At 42.5% G+C, this 24,704-nt stretch overlaps 1 protein-coding gene across 3 annotated transcripts in view; it reads left to right on the top strand.

Moving 5' to 3' along the window:
- Positions 1-21,753, top strand: part of TMEM182 (transmembrane protein 182) — a 40,977-nt gene extending 19,224 nt beyond the window's left edge. The window contains exons 2-3 of one of the 3 annotated variants that reach the window (XM_032474208.1): positions 4,523-4,660; positions 17,963-21,753. In XM_032474208.1, the coding sequence (XP_032330099.1) occupies positions 4,549-4,660; positions 17,963-18,183 (333 nt within the window). In that variant the 5' untranslated portion in view covers positions 4,523-4,548 and the 3' untranslated portion in view covers positions 18,184-21,753. The remainder of the gene's footprint in view (positions 1-4,522; positions 4,661-17,962) is intronic. The other 2 variants (XM_014561215.2, XM_032474207.1) reach the window with 2 other exon arrangements.
- The last annotated feature ends 2,951 nt before the right edge of the window (positions 21,754-24,704 follow it).

Genomic DNA, 24,704 nt, shown 5'->3' with positions numbered 1-24,704 from the left:
GGCTGTCAGCCCTGACACAGGGGCCTCTCTGTGTGGCAGCCGTCTGGCTCCCTGACACTCTGTGCACCCCTCCGCTAGGGCGCTTAGCACACAGTGTAAAATTACTTGCTTTTCCCTCACTGGACTGGACTTAGGAGGGGGGGGTTCTGTCTTAGTCTAGCAGTTTTTGGTGCCTGGACCTGGAGAGCCATTGAAATATATTTGCTTAATTAAGTGGCTTCTGTTTGCCAGCAACTTGCCTGTTCACCAGGCGGGCTTGCTAGGGCCCTGCGTCGAGGTCCCTCGGGAGACACTGTTTGAGTTATTGGATGGATATGAGTGACTTGGAATGGGACTATTCTGAAATAATCCACAGTTAAAACTTCAGGCTGCTTTTACCCATCATCTGAACTAATGAGGTTTCTGTGCATTTTTATTGCCTTCTTAGTGGGAAAAAACACTGTAGGGTTTTATTTTTCTAGCCCTTTACATGGAATCTGGAACAGATGCCAGTTCTGCCGTTAGCCTCCTGTCTGTGTAATGTGCGCGCACACACACACACACACACACATGCGCACAGACACACGTGCACAGGCACACTCGTGCACATGCTGATGTGCACAATTAATAGTCCACTTTATTTCATGGCCATTTCTGTCCTGTCATTTGGGTGATTTGTGCATTTCCTATCTGAAGGATTCTTCTTTCTCCCTGTGTATTTATTTTTATGTATGTATGTATTTTTTTTTTACCAGTAGAACCTTGTTGTTTATTTTAGGTATGGAAGTTTGTATCTGCTAATCCCAGACTCCCATTTATCCCTCCCCCACCCCCGTGACGGATTCTTCGCAGATGTCTCCCTCCACTTCCTGTGTGTGTCGCTTGGAATCTGGCCTTCTGGGTACATCCTGAGACACACTGAGACATGAGATCCTTTGACACCTTGTTTGAATCTGAAATCTGAACTTGCAGTGCAGTTGAGACGCTTCGCGTTATGCGCGCTTTATGAATGCTCTGAGATGTCATGAATGCAGTTTGCATTCCATACTCTTATTTAACAAACCAGACTTGCTAATCACTTGATGTCTCTTTTGTCCATTAAAAAACCAAGATAGTCCTCAAATGAAAACCCGAAAATACTGTATATAGAAAACTATAAAAATACAAAATGTTATACTCCCACAGAATATATTGATATGACAGTTCAGTATACTGTGGGCTAATGATTTTCAATCAAACTCTACTAGAATGAAGTTACTAAGCAGATTGGCAGTGAGATTAATACGGTAAGGGTAAAAGTTTAATCAATTTAGGAAAATAAACAATAGTTCAGGAGAACCATTGCTATAATGTCCGTTATTAGACTAATTACTCATCCTCCTCCTCATTACAACACCCGACCAAGGACCGCTTTGCTAGGTCAATTCACCAATTTGTTTGGAATTAACAGAGCTTCACTGAAAACAGCAGTTAATTCTGGCCTTTCACAGATTCAGATGAAACTTTCCTTTAACTAATCCAAATGGTGGTGATACAGATTACATGTAAATCTATTTACATTGTAAGCCTTGCTTCCTGTTCTAAGGAATTAATGGAAATTCAATATTGTTTAAGTTGAGCTTTGAATTGTATTTAATGGTAGGCATGGATTTTTAGAGCTGTTCTCACTTAGACCTGTCCGAAGCATTCAGAGACAAAGCTTTGCAGTTTTTGTGGGCTCATATTAAGAACAAGGAAACAAATTAAGGATTCTCAGAGATACATTCCAGATCGAGGAGTTTTAAACAATATAAACCACTAACATCTTTTAAAACTTGGAGTGTGTATATTAGAACTGAAAGCTGGTCCCCACCCTAGACCCGTGAGATTAATAGGTCTCCGCTTTGTGTCAACTGCATTGTTGACAAGAACGTTTTACTACAAAGTGTGTAATAATAATCGTAATAGTAAAGGCACTGAGTTCTTACCGCATGCAACTACTTTTCATGTATTTTCTCAGTCCTTACTATAGACTCACAAGAAGGATAGTGTTTTCCGAATCAGAAAACTGTGGTCTGTCAGAGTCACACAGTTAGTTAGTGGAGGGCCCCCATATCACATTTGACTTTCCAAAAACACATGCACTTCATTCACTTTATGTTGAAAATTCTCTGATGGCCTCAGTTTTGCTTCAGACAGTGAAAGAACTAGCTAATTCCAAGAGACGTTTTTTCATTACAACTGAACATTTCAATTCTGGAACCAAAGTGTGCCGCATATGCAAACTAGGTAACATAGTTAGCTAAGAAACAGGAAGTTCCAAGGAATTTTAAGATAGGTTTAAAGTTGTGCAGTTTTGCATGTTGAAGCACAAGCAGAAAATAAAGCATGCGGTGACTGCAATGAGGAATTTCGCTTGGGAGCTATTTTCTGTGTGGTCACAACTCCAGGCAGCCAGGTTCCCCCTTCCCTCAAATACAAATCCGTTGCTCCTGCCTTTTACTGGAGAATATTAATTTGTTGTTTGAAAAGGCAACAGGGCTTCTCTTCTCTAAACCTCTCTAGATTTCTCCCACACCCTCAGCTTCTAGGGCCCCTCTCTCCAGTTTCTTTGAGTGGAAAGACTGGCTTCCTCCAAAGTTCTGTCCCCCTGTGCTGTGCAGAGGTCCATGCGGTGGCATCCGTACAGAGCAGCAGGGGACGAGGGAGGCATCAGCGGTGATCCCCATGCTCTTTGCATGGCTGGGTCTCTTCTGATTCTTCTGTCCGAAGGGTTGGGTCATCTTTGGGATGTTAAATGCCCACGCCTCCTCAGGGGTGGCAGTGCAGACCTAGGTTTACAGCTGGCCATGAAGCAGGACCAGGAAGATGGAAACGTGGGGGTCTCCACACACTCCGGCTTGCAGGGTCCCTGTCTTGCTTCTTTAGCCAGAATGATGGCCTTGACTAGGGATGGTGTGCTGTTTGACCCATTTACACAGCTCCCAATTTGTCTTGTCTACAGGCCAAATCCTGGATGAGAAAAAAAAAAAGAAAAAAACCCAGAAAAACCCCTTGTAGCTGAGTTGACCTTTCGTTAGGATTTGACTTTCCTCCTTAGTCCACTGGCTATTGTTCGCTTTCAGGCTCCTCAAGGCGGTTGTTTGCCATTTTGTCCAGCGTCGGTCATGACCAGAGGGTGGTCAGAAGGCAGGGGAACAGGCTCCTTTCCCAGACCAGCCCTTGCTAGTGCTCATCCCCCCGCATTCGCTGCAGAGCCGCCGGGACAGGCGCTGAAGTCGGTGAAGTGGAGGGAGATGTAAAACGGTGACCGCTGTGAGGCAGGAGAGCAGGCACTTGGCCCAGAGCCTTTCACTCTCTGCCCCTGTGCCGGAGCGGAGCCTCAGCGCAGCCGCAGGGACCCTCCGAGCCGGCAGGCCGGCGGCCTCTGCCCGCGAGCGGCCTTGCCATGGGAGGGGAAGCCTGCTTTCTGCTCCTGCCTTCAAACTGGGTTATTCACACGACAGTGTAAGCCTTTCCCATTTAACTGCAGGGATTGCTCGCCTCAATTTTCCATCTTCTCGTCCTCTTTTCTCTTAAAGATTCCGGTTGATTGATGTATGTATTTTTTATTTACCATGTGGGCTTACTGAGAAAATTCATTCTTTGCTTTTTATAGTTTCTGTACTTTCATGAAAAACTGCAATTTGATGAGTATGTTTCACCGAGCCTTCCCTCATTTATGCATGAAGAAATTTATTTTAGTGTGTTAGCCTTTGGGAAATGATGAATTTAATAGATCAGTAATTATTCCACTCAAAAAAGATCATTAGAATTCCTATTTGATTACTATAAATCACCAAATCCACAATTTATTTATCAGCTGCATCCATTAATTCAGACTTGCTGGCCCTTGACTAAGAGACCACTATAACTTCTTATTTTAAAACTTCCTAAGAACAAGTACTAATAGAAAGTGGTATGCCTTAAATATATCTGATTTTAAAATCGCAGTCTGATAAAACTTTTTTTTTTTGGCTTTGCTTGACATCTTTATTACCTTAAGACTGTTATCTAATAGAGTCACAATCTAAATAGAAATGTGATTTTTTGTTAGGAGAGTGGGGTGATTATTAACAGCTTCTAAGGGATCACTGTGGTGTCAACATCTTGGCAGGAAGTAAGAGGCAGTGTTTGTGACTATGAATGCCTTTTTATGTCCTTGTCCGTTTGGTGTGAACACCTGTGTGTGTGACCCTTCTGGGAACTTGCTCAAGAGGAGTCTTTCTAGAACTTTAGGTGTTCCCACTTCTAAAATGGGTAATCTGGTTAGAAAAATGAGCACCCAGAGCACATTAAGCCTGTGCGTGGTGTCAGCACAGAGCACATGTAGACAGAAGCACCACTGAGTCCAAGGTTGTCTGCTGAGGCTTCCTTTTAGAGACAACTCAGGACCGCAGCCTGGGCCCCTGCTCAGCAGTGCTGGGGCTGAGATCAGGGGAGCGACGAGAGAGAAACTGCGACCGTCTGCTGTGTTCACAGTCTAAGCGTGTCTTTCTTTTCTCCTTTTCTCCCGGGTCTGCAGTTTACCGTGGCTTCTGGGCGGTCCTGATGCTTCTGGGGGTAGTTGCCGTGGTGACTGCAAGCTTTCTGATCATCTGTGCAGCCCCCTTCGCCAGCCACTTCCTCTATAAAGCCGGGGGAGGCTCCTATATTGCTGCAGGTACGTCTGGTGTGAAGCATGTGATTTCCAGCCATAGATTTCCTCCTTGTCTTCTGATTTTCCGCGTCTAGTTGCAGCGGTGAGGCTTCTAGTGCAGCAAGACGTTAATATTCACATACAGTGTTTCCTCCATGCTAACTATGCCACACGTTTCCAGGGACCTTCTGTCTCCCACTTGCTCCTTGTATCCCTGTTAGATGAACGAAGGCACTGGACTGGAAAGCTCTGCTCTGAGAGTCTTTTAATCTCTCTTATCCTATTAATTTTCCACCTGTAAAATGGGGGTTATAACATGTCCCTCTGGAATATCTGGACATAGGTGAAGCTTTTTGCATACTCTTAAAAAGGTAGCCCCCTTACGATATTACAGACCCTCATGATTTAGTTATTATTGGGAAAAAGCATCTTTTTCTATAACACTGTCATTCCATTTTCTTAATTGAGGTTCATGTGCATTATCTAAACACCTCTTCTTTGTAAAACCTGCATTTATTTTAGTCAGCTTTCTGGGTAGTCTTTCGAATTCCTGCTAAAATGGTTGTAGTACAAATAGGAAAATAATTGAATAGATGAGTCTTGTGAATTTTGAGACTTTTTCACTTAATTAGGAAGTAAAAGCCAGAGCACTAACCTGAAAACACAAGCACAAGGTGTTTTGTAAACATAGTAATTCTGGGAATTTAGACAAACTTCAGCATGACTAAGACCAAACTGTCCCTGAGTATTTTGTATTGTGACACCAGGTAGGTAGGTCTCACGTGAGAGTGTGGTGACCGTGCAGGGCAGGGACGAGCGGACGGCTCTCCTGTCTTTATAATCCCTGCAGACACAGCGCACGCTGCTGCCCAGCGTCATTCAGTCAGCAGTCAGCTAACACGCAGTTCTCTTAGGCACCATTTGTGTGCAATATGGTGCTTAACTTTGCATAGAGAATAAAAAGAATAATCAGATTTAGATCCTCTGCTCAAAGAACTTCCAGACCCTCCCCCTACAAAACAACAACAACAAAAAGCAAAACCAACACTTGAGAACAACTACCAAGAACAAGGGCCCTGTTTGACCCATTCTTTCTTTCTTTTGTCCTTTGTTTCAACTCTTCTTCACTGAGTTTTCAGGGCCTTTATCAAAGGCCTGGATTTACCCACTTGAGCTCATAATTTTAAAAATAATTTAAAATAATTAAGATATAATTCACATACCACAAAATTTACCATTTAAAAATGTATAATGCAGTGTGTTTTAGGTACATTTCCAGAGTTGAGCAAAGATCACCACTATCTGACTCCAGAATATTTTTATCACATCACAAAGAAACCTCATTCTCTCCTCTCCTCCCCTCACTCCGTCCCTGAGAAACACAGATCTAGTTTCTGTCTCTGTGGGTTTGCTCTTCTGGACATTTGATACGTATGGAATCACACAACATGCGGCCTTTTAAGCCTGGCTTCTTTCACATAGATCTCATAACCGATCATCTCTCTTCTTCACTTCGTGATTCCATACGACCGAGTCAAGTCTCTTATATGCCTTAGAGCTGAGCATCCTCTTTACCAAATATTTTTTTTTCTCCCCTAAACTACATCCTTCCCTTGCTTCATTCAATGGTCTAGTTAAGGTGTGCATTTTCCCATGGTCTTCCCAGAAATAACAGTTCTCTGCTCAAATGTGTGAATATTTGTTTCTTCTTCTTCTTCTTTGGTTTTTAATCTTCTAAAATCTGTCAGTAAAGGGACCCTGTGCTGGCAGCAGTTTAGCGCCACCACTGTGGGCACCACTCAGACATGCTGTGATCCTGGCTTGGTCTTATTAGGTAACTGTGTTTGTGTGTGTGTGTGTGTGTGTGTGTGTGTGTGTGTTGTTTTTGAAAAAAAAAATTGGTTGGTCATTTTTCCAGTTTATAATTTGTTTGAGAAAAGGTAGTTTATCTAAAGAATTGTGTTTGGCTGAGGGCTTTGTAGGAAGAGGAAGCATCTGATTCGTACCCATATGCCTGTGACCAACAGATTTTCCTTTTTTGCTCAGTCTTCTTCTGCAGAGGGTGGGGCTGAGGCCCTCTTGGTTCAGGTCCTTATGAGAAAGCCAGCTGGGTTAGAAGTGTCCACGGAGTTCTGGGAGCCCATCCTGAGAGCCACTAAGCCAGGTGCTTATGAGGATACTGCTTCTCAAATCTGGCTCTTCATTTCCTTCATGGCCCAATTCTTTATTGCAGGACCGTTTATCTCCCAGGAACATAGAGACATATTCTGTTGGATGAGGTAAAAAAAAAAAAAAAAGTTACTGTTTACTTTTTTTTATCAGTTTGGGCAGGAAAAGTAATGCCCTCAGGAATAACTAAAATTTACTGTCTAGTAGCAATTTCCACAATCTTCTAAAGCAGTTATGGGGCAAATAAATCATCCTTAAACCTGGGCAATACTGACAGAAGACCTTTTTAAATCTTTCAATTTTCTATTATTAAATCCCCCAGATAACGTTGACAGGCAACTAATTCTTTCAAAGTTGGAGACGGAAATGTACATACTGTTCTATACGAACACTAGGGAAATAGGTGCCGAACACCAGGTTTCTGGGCAGCCAAGACTGTTCTGTGCTGCATTTAATATGGAACTATGTGTGTAGTCATTACTGGGTTCAACTGGATTGACTTCATAATGCTTTCTTTGGTTAGATGTTACATTTTCAAGGTGAGGAGCTCTCATTCCAGGGCCTAGTACCCGCCAGATCTCTTTCTTCCGGGGGCTGGCCCCGCCGTTCCCTGCCCCGCTCTCTCCCTGTGCTGGCGCTCTGTGCGTGGGAGCAGGTGTGGCCCGGGCCCACAGTCGCTGTGGTAACCGCATCAATGCCACAAACAAGATTGGATGCTCTTTCTTTATTTGGGCAGATGGCCTTAAGACAGGGCAGAACCAAATTCCAAGTGGCCGTCGCTGGGCGTGTACATGCAAAAAGGCTCTCTTGGCATCAGCAGGGAGACTATTTCGGGGCACTCCACGCAGGGCCCCGGCACGCTGGTGCCACAGCTGTCCGTGTGAGCAAGGGGTGGGGCACGGCTTTCCTCTCGTTGTGTCGACAGCTCAGAGCCAGGCTTGGAGGCCATATGCTGCCACTCCCTGCACTTGGGCAGACGCCTCCCCAGGCCGGCCGGCCGTGTGTTCCCCAGGGAAGTTCAGTTCTGGGCCAAGTGTATGGCCATCGTCAGGACGTATGACGCCCGAGTCTGTTTCAGCGAGTCTCACGCCACACCCCTCCGCTGCCTGAACAGTTGCTAAGGTTTCAGTGAACTTGTTAGTGTGGACTCTAGGAGAACTCAGAGACAAAGGACAGTCGTGTCTTCTCCGAACCCTGCGGTGTCAGGTGTGACGGGAGAGACGCGGGAAGGCGTGACGTTGCAGAATGTTTGAATTACGTGGAGGAAATAATTGTACAGCTGAATATTCCTAATGCCCAGGCGAAGCGACGTCAGGACAGGCGCCAAGCCTGAATGGGACTCGGGAGCACGAGACTAGTGATGGGGTCTGGATGCGCTGAGACACTGACATTGGCTGATAAGCCACAAAAGCTGGGAGTTAGTAGTTTACCAGCATCCCGGGGTAGAAAGATTGTCCTTCCATAGTTGAAATCACCTTTTCAGAATGACAAACTGAGATTACATTTTTCTGCTGAATGTAGAGCTGGACAGAGTCTCACCTGGGTAGAGGGGCCTGGACAGCTTCTTGGCTTAATGCCTTGTTAGAGTCTCACGTTGTGAGACCACACAGACATCTTGCACAACAGAGGAACCGAGCAGCCCACACTCCAGGCACAGGATGTGCTGGCCAAAGGGAAGGACACCTTTGCAATGTGAGTCGTCCTTTGGAACGTGATGGAGGCAGTGCTGGGGCCTGACTCCTGCCCCAGTCTGTGACCACAGGGTGTTCTTTGCCCAGACAGCTATTTCACAAGCTGCTGTTGGTCACTAGGGACAGAGCGGAGTGAACTGGGGTGAACTGTGTAAACCCTCTACCAAGTGGGGCAGACGGCCTGAGCACATCATTCTGTGGCTCAGCGCTGGTCCTTCTGGACTAGGGACAGTGCTTTCTAAGAATACAGGGGCAGGGACCCCTCTTAAAAACGGAAGGAAGGGAAGTAAGTGAAGATGAAGGAATGTAACATTCTTGTATCTAGAGGGTTGTACTGACTGAGAAGGAAGTTGGATTTGTGGTTGGTTTTCCTTCCTCCTTTCAGAAGACCAGTAGATTTTGTGGCAGCTCATCATAAGCCACACTCATTTCCACACGAGATAAGATAACTGTGATGGATGCCTAATACAAGAGAGTTTTTAGTCTTAATCCTGGAAAAATAGCTCAGAGAAGCCGAGGGACATATTTCAGACATTGTTTCCTTTGTCTGAGACCAAACACACAGGAGGCGTTGCGGGTTGTGCCTGGCTCCTTGCGTCTTCCTCCAGGTAAAGCCAAGCACGGCAGCAGTCGGAGCAGAAGAGCACGTGGAGGAACCAGAAGACGGAGAGCAGGACGGGATTGGGCGGGACTGCTGATGGCCTGGAGGCAGGCGTGCTAGACTTGCAGGCCCACACATCTCCCCGCTTGCACCTGCTGTCCCCACGCCCATACGCTGTAAACAGCCACTGACCCGGGAGAGGCAAAGGGGGCTTCGGTGTGAGGACAACGGGCCTGGAGGTCCAGCGAGTGCGTGCCTGGGTGGGCGGCCTTCCCAGAGTGTCTGTGTCTGCCTTAGCGTGCGAGAAGTGGGCTTTCGGGTCAAAAGCATAACCGCCCAGCATGGAACCGGATATTTCACCCAGGGCTGGGACTTCAACTTTATATTCAGAGCTCTGGTTTGTTGGAGGTGGGCGGTTGAAAGAAAAAAGGATTAACTGAAACTATGCGCTACTGATGTATCCGCCAGATGTACTTCTGCAGCAGAACTAGTGTCTCTTATTTTCATGAAATGCAGAACGGCTGCTTGCATTTCGTTTTTGCTCAATGCAAAGGCTTAGGTACACAGACCTGCCTTCTAAGCAGGAACGGAAGAACTGGTCACGCTTATATTTTTGAAACTGCCTACTTTGCACACTTGATTGGCACCTTCAGTTGTCATATTTGGGAATTTATCTAGGAAAATTACTGTGTTGGATGCTGCTACTATTACAATGTGGAATTTTAATGTCCTGGATCTGACATTTTTTTAAGTGCTAGAGTAAGTCAGCCTTGGTTAATATTAAGCAAGAAGGAGCTGAGAAGAGCTTTTATTTACAAAAGTATTTTAAAGTCTTATGACTTTTCTTTCTGAGATACTTCTTTGAAAGTATTTTGTTTATTTGTATATTATTTTCCCCGTATTGCTTATCAGTTGAAATGCGTGTAACAGGCTGTTAGGATCAGGTTTGTCCTAACTTGGTTTTGAATGGAGCACCGATCTGGTAAACACAGGCACACCTCAGAGAGATTGCAGGTTCCCTTCCAGACCCACTTGCTACACGGGAACCTATTAACGTACAATAGTGTTGTGTCCAAAAACTGTCCTTACCTTAATTTAAAAATACTTTATTGCTAAAAAGTGCTAATCATCTTTGGAGCCTTCAGCAAGGTGTAATCTTTTTATAATAGTAACATTAAAGATGATTGATTGCAGATCACCATAACAAATACAATAATAATGGAAAAGGTTGAAATATTGTGAGAATTAACAAAGTGTGTGACACAGAGACACAAAGTGAGCAAATGCTGTTGGAAAAATGGTGCCAGCAGACTTGCTCGAAGCAGGGCAGCCACAAACTTTTGATTCACTGAAAATCATGATATCTGAGATGTGCAGTGAAGCCAAGTGCAGTGCAGTGAGGCCTGCCGGAGATGGCACCACAGTGAGGAGACAGGTCCCCAGAGGAGAATTCCCGGTGGGGCACGTCACACCCAGTGTGGTGCGTCTCTGGCATCTGGGGCAGATGAGGGCACGGGAGGGAGGGCAGTGGAGGAGGAGGGAGGAGACAGGGCGATTCTCTGCGGGGGCCGTCATGTCCCAGCCTCCAGCCCAGCCTGGGCTCCCCGCGCGTCCTGGCTGGATACCATGTGGATCGTCTGGGCTCTGCTCCCACCCAGACAGATCTTGGAGGTGAGAGGCCTACTCAGTCATCGCTTTGGTGGGACTTTTCTGAAAAAACTCAAACTTAAAACTTGAATAAATGCTCCCGCCACCCCCTTGAAAATTGTATCTGAGCCGTTTTTCTTAGAACTAGAGCAATGGGCCTGGCAAACGAATGCCTCCACTCACACGACATATTATTGTGGGGATGATGCATCTCGACCCCGCAGGGGAGTCTTCAGCTGTGTTGGGTGACACGACTCTTTCTGGCCTGTGAGTAGGATCTCTGGTCTGGCATTCATTTTGCCACGCGGAAGGGCAGAGTGTGTTTCCATCTGCTTGCTTCTTTTCCAGAGTAGGTGTATCATTAACATCTACTGTTTGCTCAGTGCTGGAAGGGGTTTAATTTCTTTGCAAATATTTTTTTTTATTCCCCTCTCTTCCCCTAAACAGCCGTTTCGCTGAAAAACAGCTATTAGTGAGTAGGGTAAGGCACATCGGTCTCTTTACTAAATTATGTTATGCATTTTCTGAGGCCGTTTTTCCCCTTTATACTTGCTTGTGTAGGAGAGACAGGCACGTTGGGTATAGATTCACCTCAGTGATCAGATCAACATAGAAAGAACTTTTACTTCCCATAACTGAGGGCTGTTGGGGAGGGCAGGAGGCTTGCTTGACCGGACCGTAAGCCCCGGTCTGAAGTCGCCTGATGTCCTTTCCACAACGTCCCAGATGGACTGTGACGGGACGGGTGCCACCTGGTGGAGAATCCCAGCGGGACACGGGCAGACACATGTGAGGCATTGGCCCTCACTTCTCTCCCGGAATCTCAGAGCTGCGAGTCCCTGTGACAAGTGTATTCTCTTGCCTCTGGGCCAGTCCTGAAACAGCCCAGTTACCTGAGAAGCTCTGACAGTTTAGAAGACTTCAGAGAATAATATTTGCCATCCACAAGCAAGAGCTGCTACCAAAGCTTAATAATTTAAGTAGCCAGTGGTTGTTATGTGCTTGCCCTGTTCCAGGCAGCATGCTAAGCACTTTACCTCCGTTAGTTCTGCTGTCTGTGATGGGCACTTGTGCTGTCTCTGTTTTATAAATGAAGGAACGGAGACAGAGACGTAAGAGACTCACTCAAGGTTCCTCAGCTAAGAAAGTGCAGAGCTTTCTAGACAGTAAACCTAGAAACAGGGCAGACAGATTCCAGGCTGGTGCCTTTCAACCACTGAGTACTTCCTGAAACTCAGTTGCTGTGAGTAGACGCTTTCTTGGTGTTATATGAAACTCTGCTTTTCAGATTAAACCCCTAATTACTTGTAGAGGTGGGCAACCCCCATGGTCATCCTCTATTAATAATTGTTTCTCATGGGAGTGCAGAGTATTGAATATACAGGATGTTTAATGCCTAAAATTATAATGCCAATCTAAGAAATAATAAATATTTGAAAGATCCAGTAGATGACAGACATTTATAGATTGGCTGACTAGATTAAAAACATGAGGCCAGGAAATGAAAGGGAAGAGGCAGTTCATGTATTTGGGAGTGAGTGTGATGAGGTGAGGGCAGCAATGAAAGTCTGGAAATCAGGTAAACGTGATGACAGTACATATTCATGAGACTATCACTGTGTAAGTTATTCAGGCTGTCTCAGAGAACTGGAGGAAAGTCAGTGGGAAGTGGGTCCGAGAAAATGAAGGATGGAGATCATCCAAGAGGGTTTATGATGGGCTATTATGCGTTAGTAGTTCTACAACTTCTGAACTGTGATATGTAAAAGTGAGCATAGCTTAATTATAAGAGAAAGCAATGCATGTGAATTTAAAGAAGAATGAACTATTACAAAAATACAAGTTAAATTATTTTTAAGAACTTCTAGTTTATTTTCTCAGAAAAATTAATTTTTAATGAACGAAATATGTAATATATACAAGTAATATATACTAATTTGAAAGTATATGACAAAATAGTGACAAGTATTACTCTTTAGAAAATGTAGAATTGGCATATTTTCCTTTCCCCATTATTTAATGTTTAGAAAAAAATATGTATACACTTTGACTCCGGATGGTCCTGTGAGGTTAGATTCAGCCTGCACGAATGCCCATGCCTCCTCCTTTGGCATGACGCGTAGGGCTTCTTGGGAGTTGAGAAAGGCCTCAAACCTTGTAATTTTTAAGATTCCTAGCATATTAAGCGTTAATACATGTCAAAACTGGTTTGCATGTATTATGGATTTTTTTAAGTGTTTCCATTTGATACATCAGTGTTCCATGCTTTTAAAATATATGTATCAAAGCAACAACCCTACACATAACTTAATTTGCAGATATTATCCGAAGTCTTGTATAAATATTGAGCTCAAATCAAATAATCCTAATGAACCCCAGTGTCATCTGTATCATGAGGGGCCATTTGTAACTAATTTTTATGTGACCTTTGTTTCAAAAAATGCTTTCCAACTTGAAAATGTTGCAGAAAAATGTGTTACAGCTCAGTTGTGACAGCAACCAGGATCCGGGCAAGAGACCAAGCAGCACTTGGAGAGTTGGAGAACTCAGGTTTATTATGCCAGCAGGCCCAGAAGAGTTAACACTCCAAGTTCTGGACCCCATCTGTAGGTTTACACAGGCCTTTATAGGCTGCCAGTTTTACACTTTGCAACATCATATGCAAATAAAGTATAACAGAAGTTGACCAACCAGGAACAAGCTTTGTAGAAATAGACCAATCAGGAGTGACCTCCATGCAAATGAAGTACTACAAATGGACCAATCAGAAGTTAGGGAAGTGGACCAATCAGAAGTAAGAGTAATAACCAATCAGGAGTGAAGGAAATAACCATTCAGAAGTGAGCTCAGGGAACCAATAGAATTTTAGGGGTAAGTAAGCCATTTCAGAGGCAAAAAGTGAGATAGAGCCTCTGGGCCAGGGAACGAGATGGTGCCGGCAGGAGAGTAGTTGCCCTGCTTGGGGGTTCTGCCGGTCCTTTTATGGGGCTTGCCACCTCAAAACCATGACATTTGTAAGAGAAAATATGCAAAACACCAAGCTCGAATGGCTCCTCCCCCTCTGCCAGTAAAGGAGACCCAGCATGTTCTCAATGTGACTTAATGACTTATCTGTGGCTTTACCATGATCACAAATCTTGGACTTTGTGGTCATATTTTGATTATGCTTCCAGTGAGCTATTTTATGAATTTTTGTTGGACTTCAAAAATACGAATGATAAAATTCAACTGGAAATTGATTATGCTTTCAAAATGTACAACTAATTTAAATATAACTTTGTTTTAAACAAATTATTACCTGAATATTAGTAATATTTTCTATTCCCACTAAAATCCCTGTGGCAGGTGGGTTTGAAATACAACTCATTACTCAAGACAGTTACTGCTTATGTATTTATGAATGAGGATCCTAAGGTATCAAGGGGTAGTAATTAAGATTTTTCTGTAGTATTGTTATTGCCCCAAAGGAGGCTCTTCACTTGGTAGGCGGACCAAATCAGTAATCCTGCTGTTCACTACTGGTCACAATAGCCCACCAGAAGATGTGTCTTTCTGGGCCTATGAACACACAGATCTCCTCCCACCCTCACCCTCCAACATGTGCACTTTTCAACACACGTAGCACAGACTTCCACCACACTTCTTTTGAGTCATTCATTTTGTTTCCTGTTTTGAAATGTTTGCAAACTTACATAGAAATTGCAAGTCCCTTCACCCAGAGGTTCCATTCAAGTTTTGCTAATTTTCCCAATAATGTCTTTAATAGCAAAAAAATCCAGTCCCAGAATAATGCTTTGCATTTAGATGTGTCATTGGAGTATCCATCAAACCAGAAAAAATCCTTCTTTGACTTTCATGAGCTTAGCCCTGTTGAAGATTACGGGCCTGTGATTTTCTAGAATGTTCCTGAATTGGTTTGTCTGATGCTTCCTCATGATTGGATTTGGGCTTTGTTCACTTTTTGCTGCGGTGTCGTAGCAGAGATGCTGTGTTCTTTGCACTGCATCTCATGAAGCGGTAAGTGAGATCAGTTTGTCAGGTTTCTTTAGTATGAAGTTACTAGTTTTTTCTTTACAACTAAGAAGTGTTTCGTGGGAAGAGACTTTGAGCCTGTGTAAATATTTATTTCTCATCTAAATTTCATCCACTAGTTTTAGCATCCATTTTTGTTTCTTGCCTGAATTAATGGTTACTCAAGTGATTGCCAAGCGGTGATTCCTTGTGCAGCTATTCCGTCCGCACTGTAAGCTAGCATTCTCTAATGAAATGCGTTCCCTTCTCCCACTTACTTGTTCACTGGCTTGTTATTCTCTGTGGTCTCATGGATTCCTGTTTATTTAGTGAGATATAATGGACCTCTGTCATTATTTGTCAGACAGTCAAATGTTGTCAGAATTAACGAGGGGGAGCCCCATCAAGCTGGCTTGTGAAATGCCCACATTATTCTTTGAGTGCGTCTGCACTTTTTTGTGTAACGTGATGTTCCAGGCTCATCTTGTGGTTTCTGTCCCGGCCTGGATTCAGCTGTCTCACAGAGACAGTTCCTGCTGTTTAGAAGCCAAGGTCTGGATGCTTGGTGTGCTTGCTGCTGGCTATGATGGTTTTGTTGCTCTCAGAGTGTCTCAGGCAGAGAGCCAGAAATATGTCTAGTTGTATACACACACCGAAGTGTCTTTTAAAACATGCATGCTTTTACTTCTATATTCACTCATTTATCTACCTAAAGCCATAGCTTCACACAGATGCATTCAGTTCTAAGCAAACATCATAGAGTTCATTCCAGCTTTCCCCCTCCTCAAATCTGTAATTCCCTTTTCAGGTGGTGGAGGACCTGACTCCAGTTAATCTCAATATGTGTACTTACTTGATCCGTCTAGCTGTAAGTAAGAGTCTCCTGACTCTTATTTTGGCCACTTACTTCATGTAGGCCCCCATCATAAATTCTTGCTGCCATGGCAGCTAAACCATTGGCCTTTGATGTAAATACTTTCCCCATGTTTGTTAGTTCACTTTCCTTCTGTCTGTCTGTCTGCACACACACATACACACACACAGACATACACATGTATGTGTAAAACACTGGCGATTTACTGGGTAGAGAAACTAGAAAAACGCTGTTTTACCCTAGGAGTATGATCATGAGCTGATCTGATAGGAATTAAATGGACCACATCTCCAGTTAGTGAGCAAGCTGAAGATGGTGGTGATAGAAACAACTGTTCTTCCTTGCTTTCAGGCTGTAACTGCTCTTCAGATAGCAGCAATATTTAAATAGAAGTGAATTCTTTCTTGCTAAGGATCACCTACATGACGACCTGCAACATTTTTTAAAAATACTCTAAATTCAGTAATGAATTTTGTAATTTTTGAAAAAATGTGTATATGACTACTGGTTTTTCACAAAAGAAATATTTTTTAAACAAAAATACCTGAAAGCACAAGATTTACATAATGCAAGGGAGATGAAAAAACATATCCACAAATAATAAGAAAGGTTTGCAATATGTTTGCATAAGGCAAATGGTATGCAAATAACTAAGCCAAACCTTTCCATTAGCAGAGCACGCTGTCTGTGTATTTTCTGGAAAAATGTACAGAAATGCACAGAGTTGCTAGACAACACATGGCCTCGGCATATTGTTGTCAGAGTCTGAGGTACGGCTGAGGGCTTTGCTCGCCGGCTACGTCTTTACTGTGTCTCTGGGATGTGGCTGTTATTTTGCAGTGAAATTGCTCCCTTCTGTGCCCCGGCATTTGCATTTACATTACAGACCACAGAGTGAAGGGTGCCTCGTGTGAGTGAAGCGTTGCTGCTGGCTCTCCGCAGCTCTGTGGCTTGTATCAGGAGGAGGAGCGAGTTTCAGCTCCGATGGTGACCCACCTCGACACGTGTATGAGCCCTTCTCCCGTGTTTACTTCTCAGGATTCTTTACGAAACTGATGACCCGAGCGAGGGGACATCCTAAATGCCGTCGGAGCACAGTTCACTCCAGAAGGGTGACTGATGGCCAGGCTTGTGAAAGCAGCTCTCTCCTGCCCACGTCCCTCAGCCTCCGCTCCTGCTCACAGGGCCATGTGACCTTCCAGAGAGGCTGGCAGTTAGGATGTGGAGATTTTTTACCTGATGGTTCAGGTTGTTGATTTAAAGAGTGAAATAGATCTTTGGCGAGTTTGAATTGGACAAATAGCAAATGACCTCAAGTATTTTTTGCTTCGGGACAAATTTGTGAGTGGGGACCTGTCACTCACTCACCGGGGAATCAGCTTAGCGGACTCCTCGGGGTCCCTGGCTCCGCGCAGCCGTACCTCCTTCTGTTATTACAGTGACAGTCGCGTGGAAAAGAGTGTGCTTGGTAGTGTTCTCACATTTCTGCATTCATAAAGCTCTTCTGTCTTATTGCTTGTTAAGGGTCCAACACCCTGATTCTTGGTCTACTGTTACAATTCCAATGGTATTTTTGAATAGGGGGTTGCAGTTACACTGAACTTGTGGATAAATTTCGGTGTTGTCTTCTAATTAGTCATTAAGCATTTCCCCTCTGGCCTCCCTCCCTGTCTTTTTCCTTCCTTTCTTTTGTTTAATAAGGCTCTTGATCTCAAACCTGAGGTTTTCTATTCCACAGAATCTATTTTAAAGAATCACGTATATTCTTTTACATCAGTTCAGTGCTTTCATCTCTGTCTGGTACTGACTTGGCTGCTATTTTCATTGCCATATTTAACTGCAGAACTAGTTAGTTGTGTTAAAATAATATGACAATAGAAAGACTGGAGCTGAATATCCGCTGTGGTTGTACGTCTTTAATACTGGGGGTCAGTAGTCCCAACTTCATGAGTGTATTGTACACATTGAAAGAAATAATTCTTACAGTGCTTGTCACACACTAGGCATAAAGATGGGTAAATGTTAGAAAATAAATTCTGCGAGGTAGGGATCTTTGTAATGTTCACAAGCACCTAGTACCATGCCTGGCACACAGTGAGTGCCCGATAAATGCCTGTCAGCTGCCACCACTGTCCTTCTGCAGCTATCGTCCTCATCTCAGTGCTCTGGAAATTACAGAATAGTGACGTGATAAAAGGACTCACACACAGCAGGTGATTTAGCTAGGACTGTGCTTTGAGAGCCGTATCCTCAACCATGCGGTTGGTCTGATCTAGCATTCTTGGCCACACGTCTTCAGAAAGGCTAAAGTTCTTGTGTTCTGTCCTCCGCAGGCATCCTGTTCTCCCTGGTGGTGATGCTGTATGTCATCTGGGTCCAGGCAGTGGCCGACATGGAAAGCTACAAAAACATGAAAATGAAGGACTGCTCAGATTTCACCCCTTCTGTGCTGTATGGCTGGTCATTTTTTCTGGCCCCCGCGGGGATATTCTTTTCTCTGCTAGCTGGATTGCTGTTTCTAGTTGTTGGACGGCATATTCAGATACATCACTAATCAAACTGTTGCCACCAATATTTTCCTGAGAGATTTAAAAACACAGCATTTTTAAAAATTTTGTTTCCATGATCCCAGCACGGAATGAGTTGACCTAAGTTTTTGGTTGCTGTTTGAGTTAACTTTTTACTTGTGATTTTTCTCTAATAAGAGGGTCCCAGAATCTATCCGGACGCCAGTGTGCTTCCATCTTATTTAAGTGCTTTCAAGAACCTAGTTCTTTAGGGAGCAGGTAACATGGGCCCCCCTTTTGCTGCACATGGTAGAGTCCATGTGGGTAACAAAGGTCTGATAGCAGCGTAACCACATCACCTGGGGCAGATCATGGTTTGATTTAAGCCTCCTTCTTGGCATTCACTTCTGCTGCTATTAGACAAAAAAAATTCTTTGGAGAACAACTAAGAACAGAAAACAAATGTTGTCAGAGAGTTGACTCCATTTCTTCTCCACACGTGTGGCTATCCACGTGCGCGTGTGCTGACTCCTGTGAGCAGGTCATTCGTTGTTTAAAACCAGACAGCGCTCGCTCTTGTGCAGGAGCCGTGTAAATCCATCAGGGAAAATGGGCCACTTCGACACTAACGTGTTACTCCACTTTCTTACCAAAGTTAAGTTCGGTTACCTGAGTGTATTCACTTAATTGTGCATGCTTGTGTAATTCTTAAACAATATTTAAAAATAGCAAATCTGTACACCAAATCACATATAATGCAGATTGAATTTTTATGAACTTAAAGTGGGTTAATTGAAGATGTAATATGGTCGAAGATATATCAAAACCAAGTGCCTTTGCTATGTACATAATTCTATGTGATATTTTAAAATTTCCACTTAAAAATTAGATTGCTAATATGTTCAGCATGTGAAAATTTATTGATGAGATGTGCTTTTAATATGCACTGGTTATAAACTTTCAGAATACTTCCAGATGAGGATAATAATAGCCTTGCTTTATTAAAGACTATGAAATACTAACTTTTCTCAAGATCTTATGGGTTTGTAGGTGGGTGTGTGGGGTGGGAATGACTCTTCATTATTTACTAGAGTAGACAGTTTGCATATCAAAGATGTTTGTTTGGCACTGATTTTGATTGAAATCAAATCCATCTGAGAAGCTGAGGTTGTATTTTGCATTTTGGAAGCCTCCTGATGGAGGAGTTGCACGTTAGTGGAGGGACGGAGGACCTGCGTGGTGTGCGGACTGTGTTCCAGGTGCAGCACGCAGCTCCACAGCTGTTGTGAACACCGGAGGCCTGTCTCGGAGGCACATTGCAGGGTGACCCCCTAGAAGACGCTGGGGGCCAGAGGCGCTGTGGTTTTCATCCCCTGATGGGGAGATTGCCTGTCTCTTCTCTGCACATCTCGCAGTTTCCATTAAACCTTGTTTCAGTGGGGGGCGCTTTGGAGCAAGGGTGAAGATCTGAGGTGTCTACAGATCACAAGGGCGTTTATGGGGTTAGTGACAGGACTTGCCTGTTTAAAAACAAAGAGCTTCAGGGGTTTGACTGGTTTCTCAAGCTGTTTCGATTCTGTCAAACGTTTTGATGGTCCTTTCCTTTGTCTTTTTCTATCTCATTGTTATATTGCTTCATTTGTTTCTTTGCTTTTGCCTTGATTATTAGAAAAATAATTATGGGTTGTTACGCATATTGACTAAGCCATGGCATGCTAGTAAGTTTTCCAGATGACGCTAGATGTATGTGATTAGTTCATACCATCTGTAAATACCATTCCTTTTTGTAGAACTTCGGAATGGAGCCTTTTTCTAGTGTATTATATGTCATTTAAATTTCACATGCAACCTGCTTTTAGTAAAGATTTGAATATTTGTAGTTTTCAGATGGTTAATCTTACTTTCTAATACTTATGCGCCTACCGTATATTTATCATAAGGCAATTGGCTGAATATTTGATGTATGTGACAACTTTACACAGATCCGCACTTTGGAAGTATTTCATAGTTGTAAGGCATTGGTCACATTCATGCAAACGCATTTTCTGATCTATCTTACCAGCGATCTACGGGAGAAAGAAAGGTAAGTTGTGTTTACTATGTCACTGGGTAAAATACACTTAAAAACAGCAGACATACATTCTGTTAACAGCCTTCTATCTGATTTGAGATAGTATGTTTCCTTTTATTTCTCTATTTGGTGTGCTGGTGAATTTTTTTCAAAAGCTTCCAAACAAAGTGTTAAAATCTTTAAGAGGGTCGATTTTTCATCGTAAGGTTTCAGTTCAACAAATAAGATACCTTTTTGGTGACGCTCTAGGAAGAGTGGGGTGAGAGGACCGTGAGCTGTGCCCTTGGACTTCAGCGGAGGCTGTGATCTCTCCACTTCGTGTTCGCCCAGTAGGGTTAGTTCAGGTGCGCGGCAGGGAGCACACACATTGAAACTGCCTGGAAAAACCCTGCAGAGGTGCTGAATGAAGGTGCTCCACTTGGGGTTGAGTGTAGGACTTGAAATAACACTGTTAGCTGTGCTCTTACTGGTCACTGGCCACTTTTATGACTAATCTATGAAATATATTCAATTTAAAGATTAAGTCCACTCAGTGTATGTGTGTATATATGATAGAAGAGGTGTCAGTATTGGTAATTATCTATCTGTCTGTCATATGTGTGTGTGTGGTGTTCATAAGTTTGGGTAGAAAGAGATAAACTGAATAATGGAAATCAAAATATTTGAGAAGCAAATTTTTTAGGAATTTAGTTTCTCAGGGATAGTGGCATAGTTGTGTTTCATGGGTGGGCTCTACCAGGACTGGGGGCTCATACAAAAGAAATGAAGTAGACACTAAATTTGTGTTGATTGTCTGGGGAGTTAAACTTGGGAAACATTTCTTAGTGATGATCAAGTGTAGGCAGAGAAATTCCAACAAAAACCTCAGACTAGAATGTATTAGATGAGTTAAAACCCAAGGAGGCTGGGGAAATAGTTCACATCATACATATTGTCATAAACATAAACTAAACCAAGGAGCATTTACTCTGATTAGCAGGGAAAGAGGAAAGAAAAAACCCATTTAGAGCTTGGAGTTTCTGAACCGGCTAACTGAAGCAGGGCTCTCCCTTTGGGACCATTCAGCTCAGCCTGGGCCAGTCCGTGGGGGTGGGAAGTGTTGGAGAGACCAAGTCTGAAATGACAGTGAAGATACGAAGGCCTCTTCTGGCTTTCGAAGGGTCATTTTTTTCCCCTTGTGTGCAGCTATGACTTTGAAAATTAAAGGGGCTATTGGACAGTTGAACTTTGTAAAATGATCCACCTTTGGATGTAAAGAATCATATGATATATCTAATAATTCTGTTGTGTGCGTGTGTGTGTGTGTGTGTGTGTGTGTGTGTAGAAGAGAGAGCGTGTGTGTAGAGAGAGAAAGAGGGTGAGTTGTCTCTCAGTCCATCCGTGTCTGCAGGGGATTTGTTGCAGGATTCTTACAGGTACCAAAATCCGAGGGTGTTCAGTCCCTCATATAAAATAGTGTAGTATTTGCATATAACCTACATATATCCTCCTGTGTACTTTATTTTTTTTAATTTTTCAATGTTCTTTTAAAATTTTTTATGTATACATGCATTTATTTTCATATTCTTTTTCATTAAAGGTTATTACAAGATATTGAATATACTTCACTGTGCTGTACAGAAGAAATTTGTTTTTTATCTATTTTTATATATAGTGGTTAACATTTACAAACCTCAAACTCCCAAATTTATCCCTTCCCACCCCCTTCCCCCCATAACCATAAGATTGTTTACTATGTTAAATCATCTCAAGATTACTTTTAATACCTAATACAATGTAGATGCTGTGTAAACAGTTGTCAGCATGGCAAATTCAAGTTTTGCTTTTTGGAACTTTCTGAAATATATTTTTTTGAATATTTTAAATCCTTGGTTGAATCTGTGGGTGTGGAGCTGGCAGATATGGGGGGCCAATTATAAGGTATCTGTAAGTATCCATAAGGTATCTGTAAGTCAGTAAATTAGAGTGATTTTTAATTCTTCAAGTGATGATTTTTCTGGTTCTCACAAATGACAACAGTCATCTAAATTGGCTTTATGAAATAAGTATGGCAGAAGTATTGGCATCCTTCATTACTCCTGAGTATTGTGTGGATAGCTTAGAGGGGACAGGGCTCACTGGAAAAAATAAAGACGTTTACTGTTCCATTCTTTTGGGTATCTAGAAGTTCACGGTTCTTTCTTTATATCGTAACTCCTTTTTTTCTTTTCTTAGCATTTCTTTTTCTGTTAATTCTAAGAAGAGATGGTCACTGTTAAAAAAAACTCAGTGAAGCCTGCAGAGAGCATTGGCATTGCAAACTATCTAAACAAACAGATATTTAAACAATACAGCCTAAAGAAGAGTGATCTGTGAGGAGTAATGCTGTTGCCGCGCACTTTGGTCTGGCGTATACAAGCACGCTGAAAGAACGAGCGGAGTATCATCTTCACCTCCCAAAAGACACAAGGAGCATTTTCTTCTCAGGATTTTTATGGGTATGTGTAAATACCCAGAGAGATGTCAAACAGAAAGTTTGATTAATCTGTGTGTGTACACATATACCCACATAGCTACATATGTTTATGTACCTAATGGTATGTATGCATATGTATTTGCATAAAGTGATATATATTTATCAATAGATATACATCTGAATACACATGTACATGTACACGTAGTATATGTGTACTTATGAAAATATTTTTACATCTATAATGTAGATATGTATTTATGTAAGAAAATGCCTGTATTTATATCATATGTGCATATGAACATATCTAAATATCTGTCTGTCTCAGCCGTGCCCAAGCTCTTAAGTTTTCCTCAACAGGGGGGCACAGTCCATCCTCATTCTGTTGCTTGCCTGACCCCATAGAGAGTGAGGGGTGCAGGGGAGACTCAGTGAGTGGTGCCATGGCCTTTCTCCCTTGGATTCAGAGAATATGTGGTGGTACACCTGCAGTGGACTGGTCACGTCTTATCCTATGGAGGCCCAAAGACAATCACCCTGTCTTGGACATCTAGCAATTAATACCTAGCAATCAATAGTTGTTGGTGAATATTTAATAAGCTTTGTTGAATAAAATAATTCCTTTCTAAAGCAGCATGCCTTGGTTTACACATTCATTCAGTCTCCCCGCAGATGATTAAGCCAAATGGAGTCCCCATGAATTCTTTTCTTTTAAATTAATTAATTTATTTTTTAACTTTTTTTTATTGAGTTATAGTCATTTCACAATGTTGTGTCAAATTCCAGTGTAGAGCACAATTTTTCAGTTATACGTGAACATATATATATTCATTGTCACATTTTTTTTCCGCTGGGGGCTACCACAAGATCTTGTATATATTTCCCTGTGCTATATAGTATAATCTTGTTTGTCTATTCTACATTTTGAAATTCCAGTCTGTCCTTTCCCACCCTCTGCCCCCTTGGCAACCACAAGTTTGTATTCTATGTCTATGAGTCTGTTTCTGTTTTGTATTTATGTTTTGTTTTTTTCTAGATTCCACATATGAGTGGTATGGTATTTTTCTTTCTATTTCTGGCTTACTTCACTTAGAATGACATTCTCCAGGGACATCCATGTTGCTGCAAATGGTGTTATGTTGTCGATTTTTATGGCTGAATAGTATTCCATTGTATAAATATACCACATCTTCTTTATCCAGTCATCTGTTGATGGACATTTAGGCTGTTTCCATGTCTTGGCTATTGTAAATAGTGCTGCTATGAACATTGGGGTGCAGGTGTCATTTTGAAGTAAGGTTCCTTCTGGATAAATGCCCAGGAGCAGGATTCCTGGGTTGTATGGTAAGTCTATTACTAGTCTTTTGAGGACTCTCCACACTGTTTTCCACAGTGGCTGCACCAAACTGCATTGACCTAAACAAGCAATTCTCCAAGGAAGAAATAGAAATGATCAATAGGCACATGAAAAAATGCTCAATATCACTAATTATCAGAGAAGTGCAAATCAAAACTACAATGAGTTGTCACCTCACACCAGTCAGAATGGCCATCATTCAAAAGTCTATAAATGACAAATGCTGGAGAGGCTGTGGAGAAAAGGGAACCCATGAATTCTTTATTTGGTTCCCCTACAGGGAGGATCTTCTAGTGTGGTGGAATAGGTGGTAAATCTGTGTCCAGAAACCTTCATCTCAATTTTTGGATTTTAAACTTTTGATTTGGCAAGTTATTCCATCTCACTTTGGTGAATTCTTCATTTAAAATATTTGCTAGTTTACTCAACGAATAGTAACTGTGTGCATGCTGTACATCACAAATGGTGCGAGGCATTGGGTGTGTGTTACTAAACAAAACAGACATGATATTTTCATTTTTCAAACTCGGAATCAAGACAGAAATACAACAGACAAATGAGCAAAAAGCAACTATGAATTTATAAATTGTGAGAAATCCTCTAAAGAATAATATGCAAGACATAATGATAGCTAAAACCATGATTGTTGGGTCTCTAGGGAAGTTCTTTCTAAGGAGGAAATTCTAAA

Source organism: Camelus ferus, chromosome 36 (genome assembly GCF_009834535.1).
Source record: "Camelus ferus isolate YT-003-E chromosome 36, BCGSAC_Cfer_1.0, whole genome shotgun sequence".
Lineage (NCBI taxonomy): Eukaryota > Metazoa > Chordata > Mammalia > Artiodactyla > Camelidae > Camelus > Camelus ferus.
Note: the sequence above shows the minus strand (reverse complement) of the source record. Positions and strands in the feature narration are given on the sequence as shown.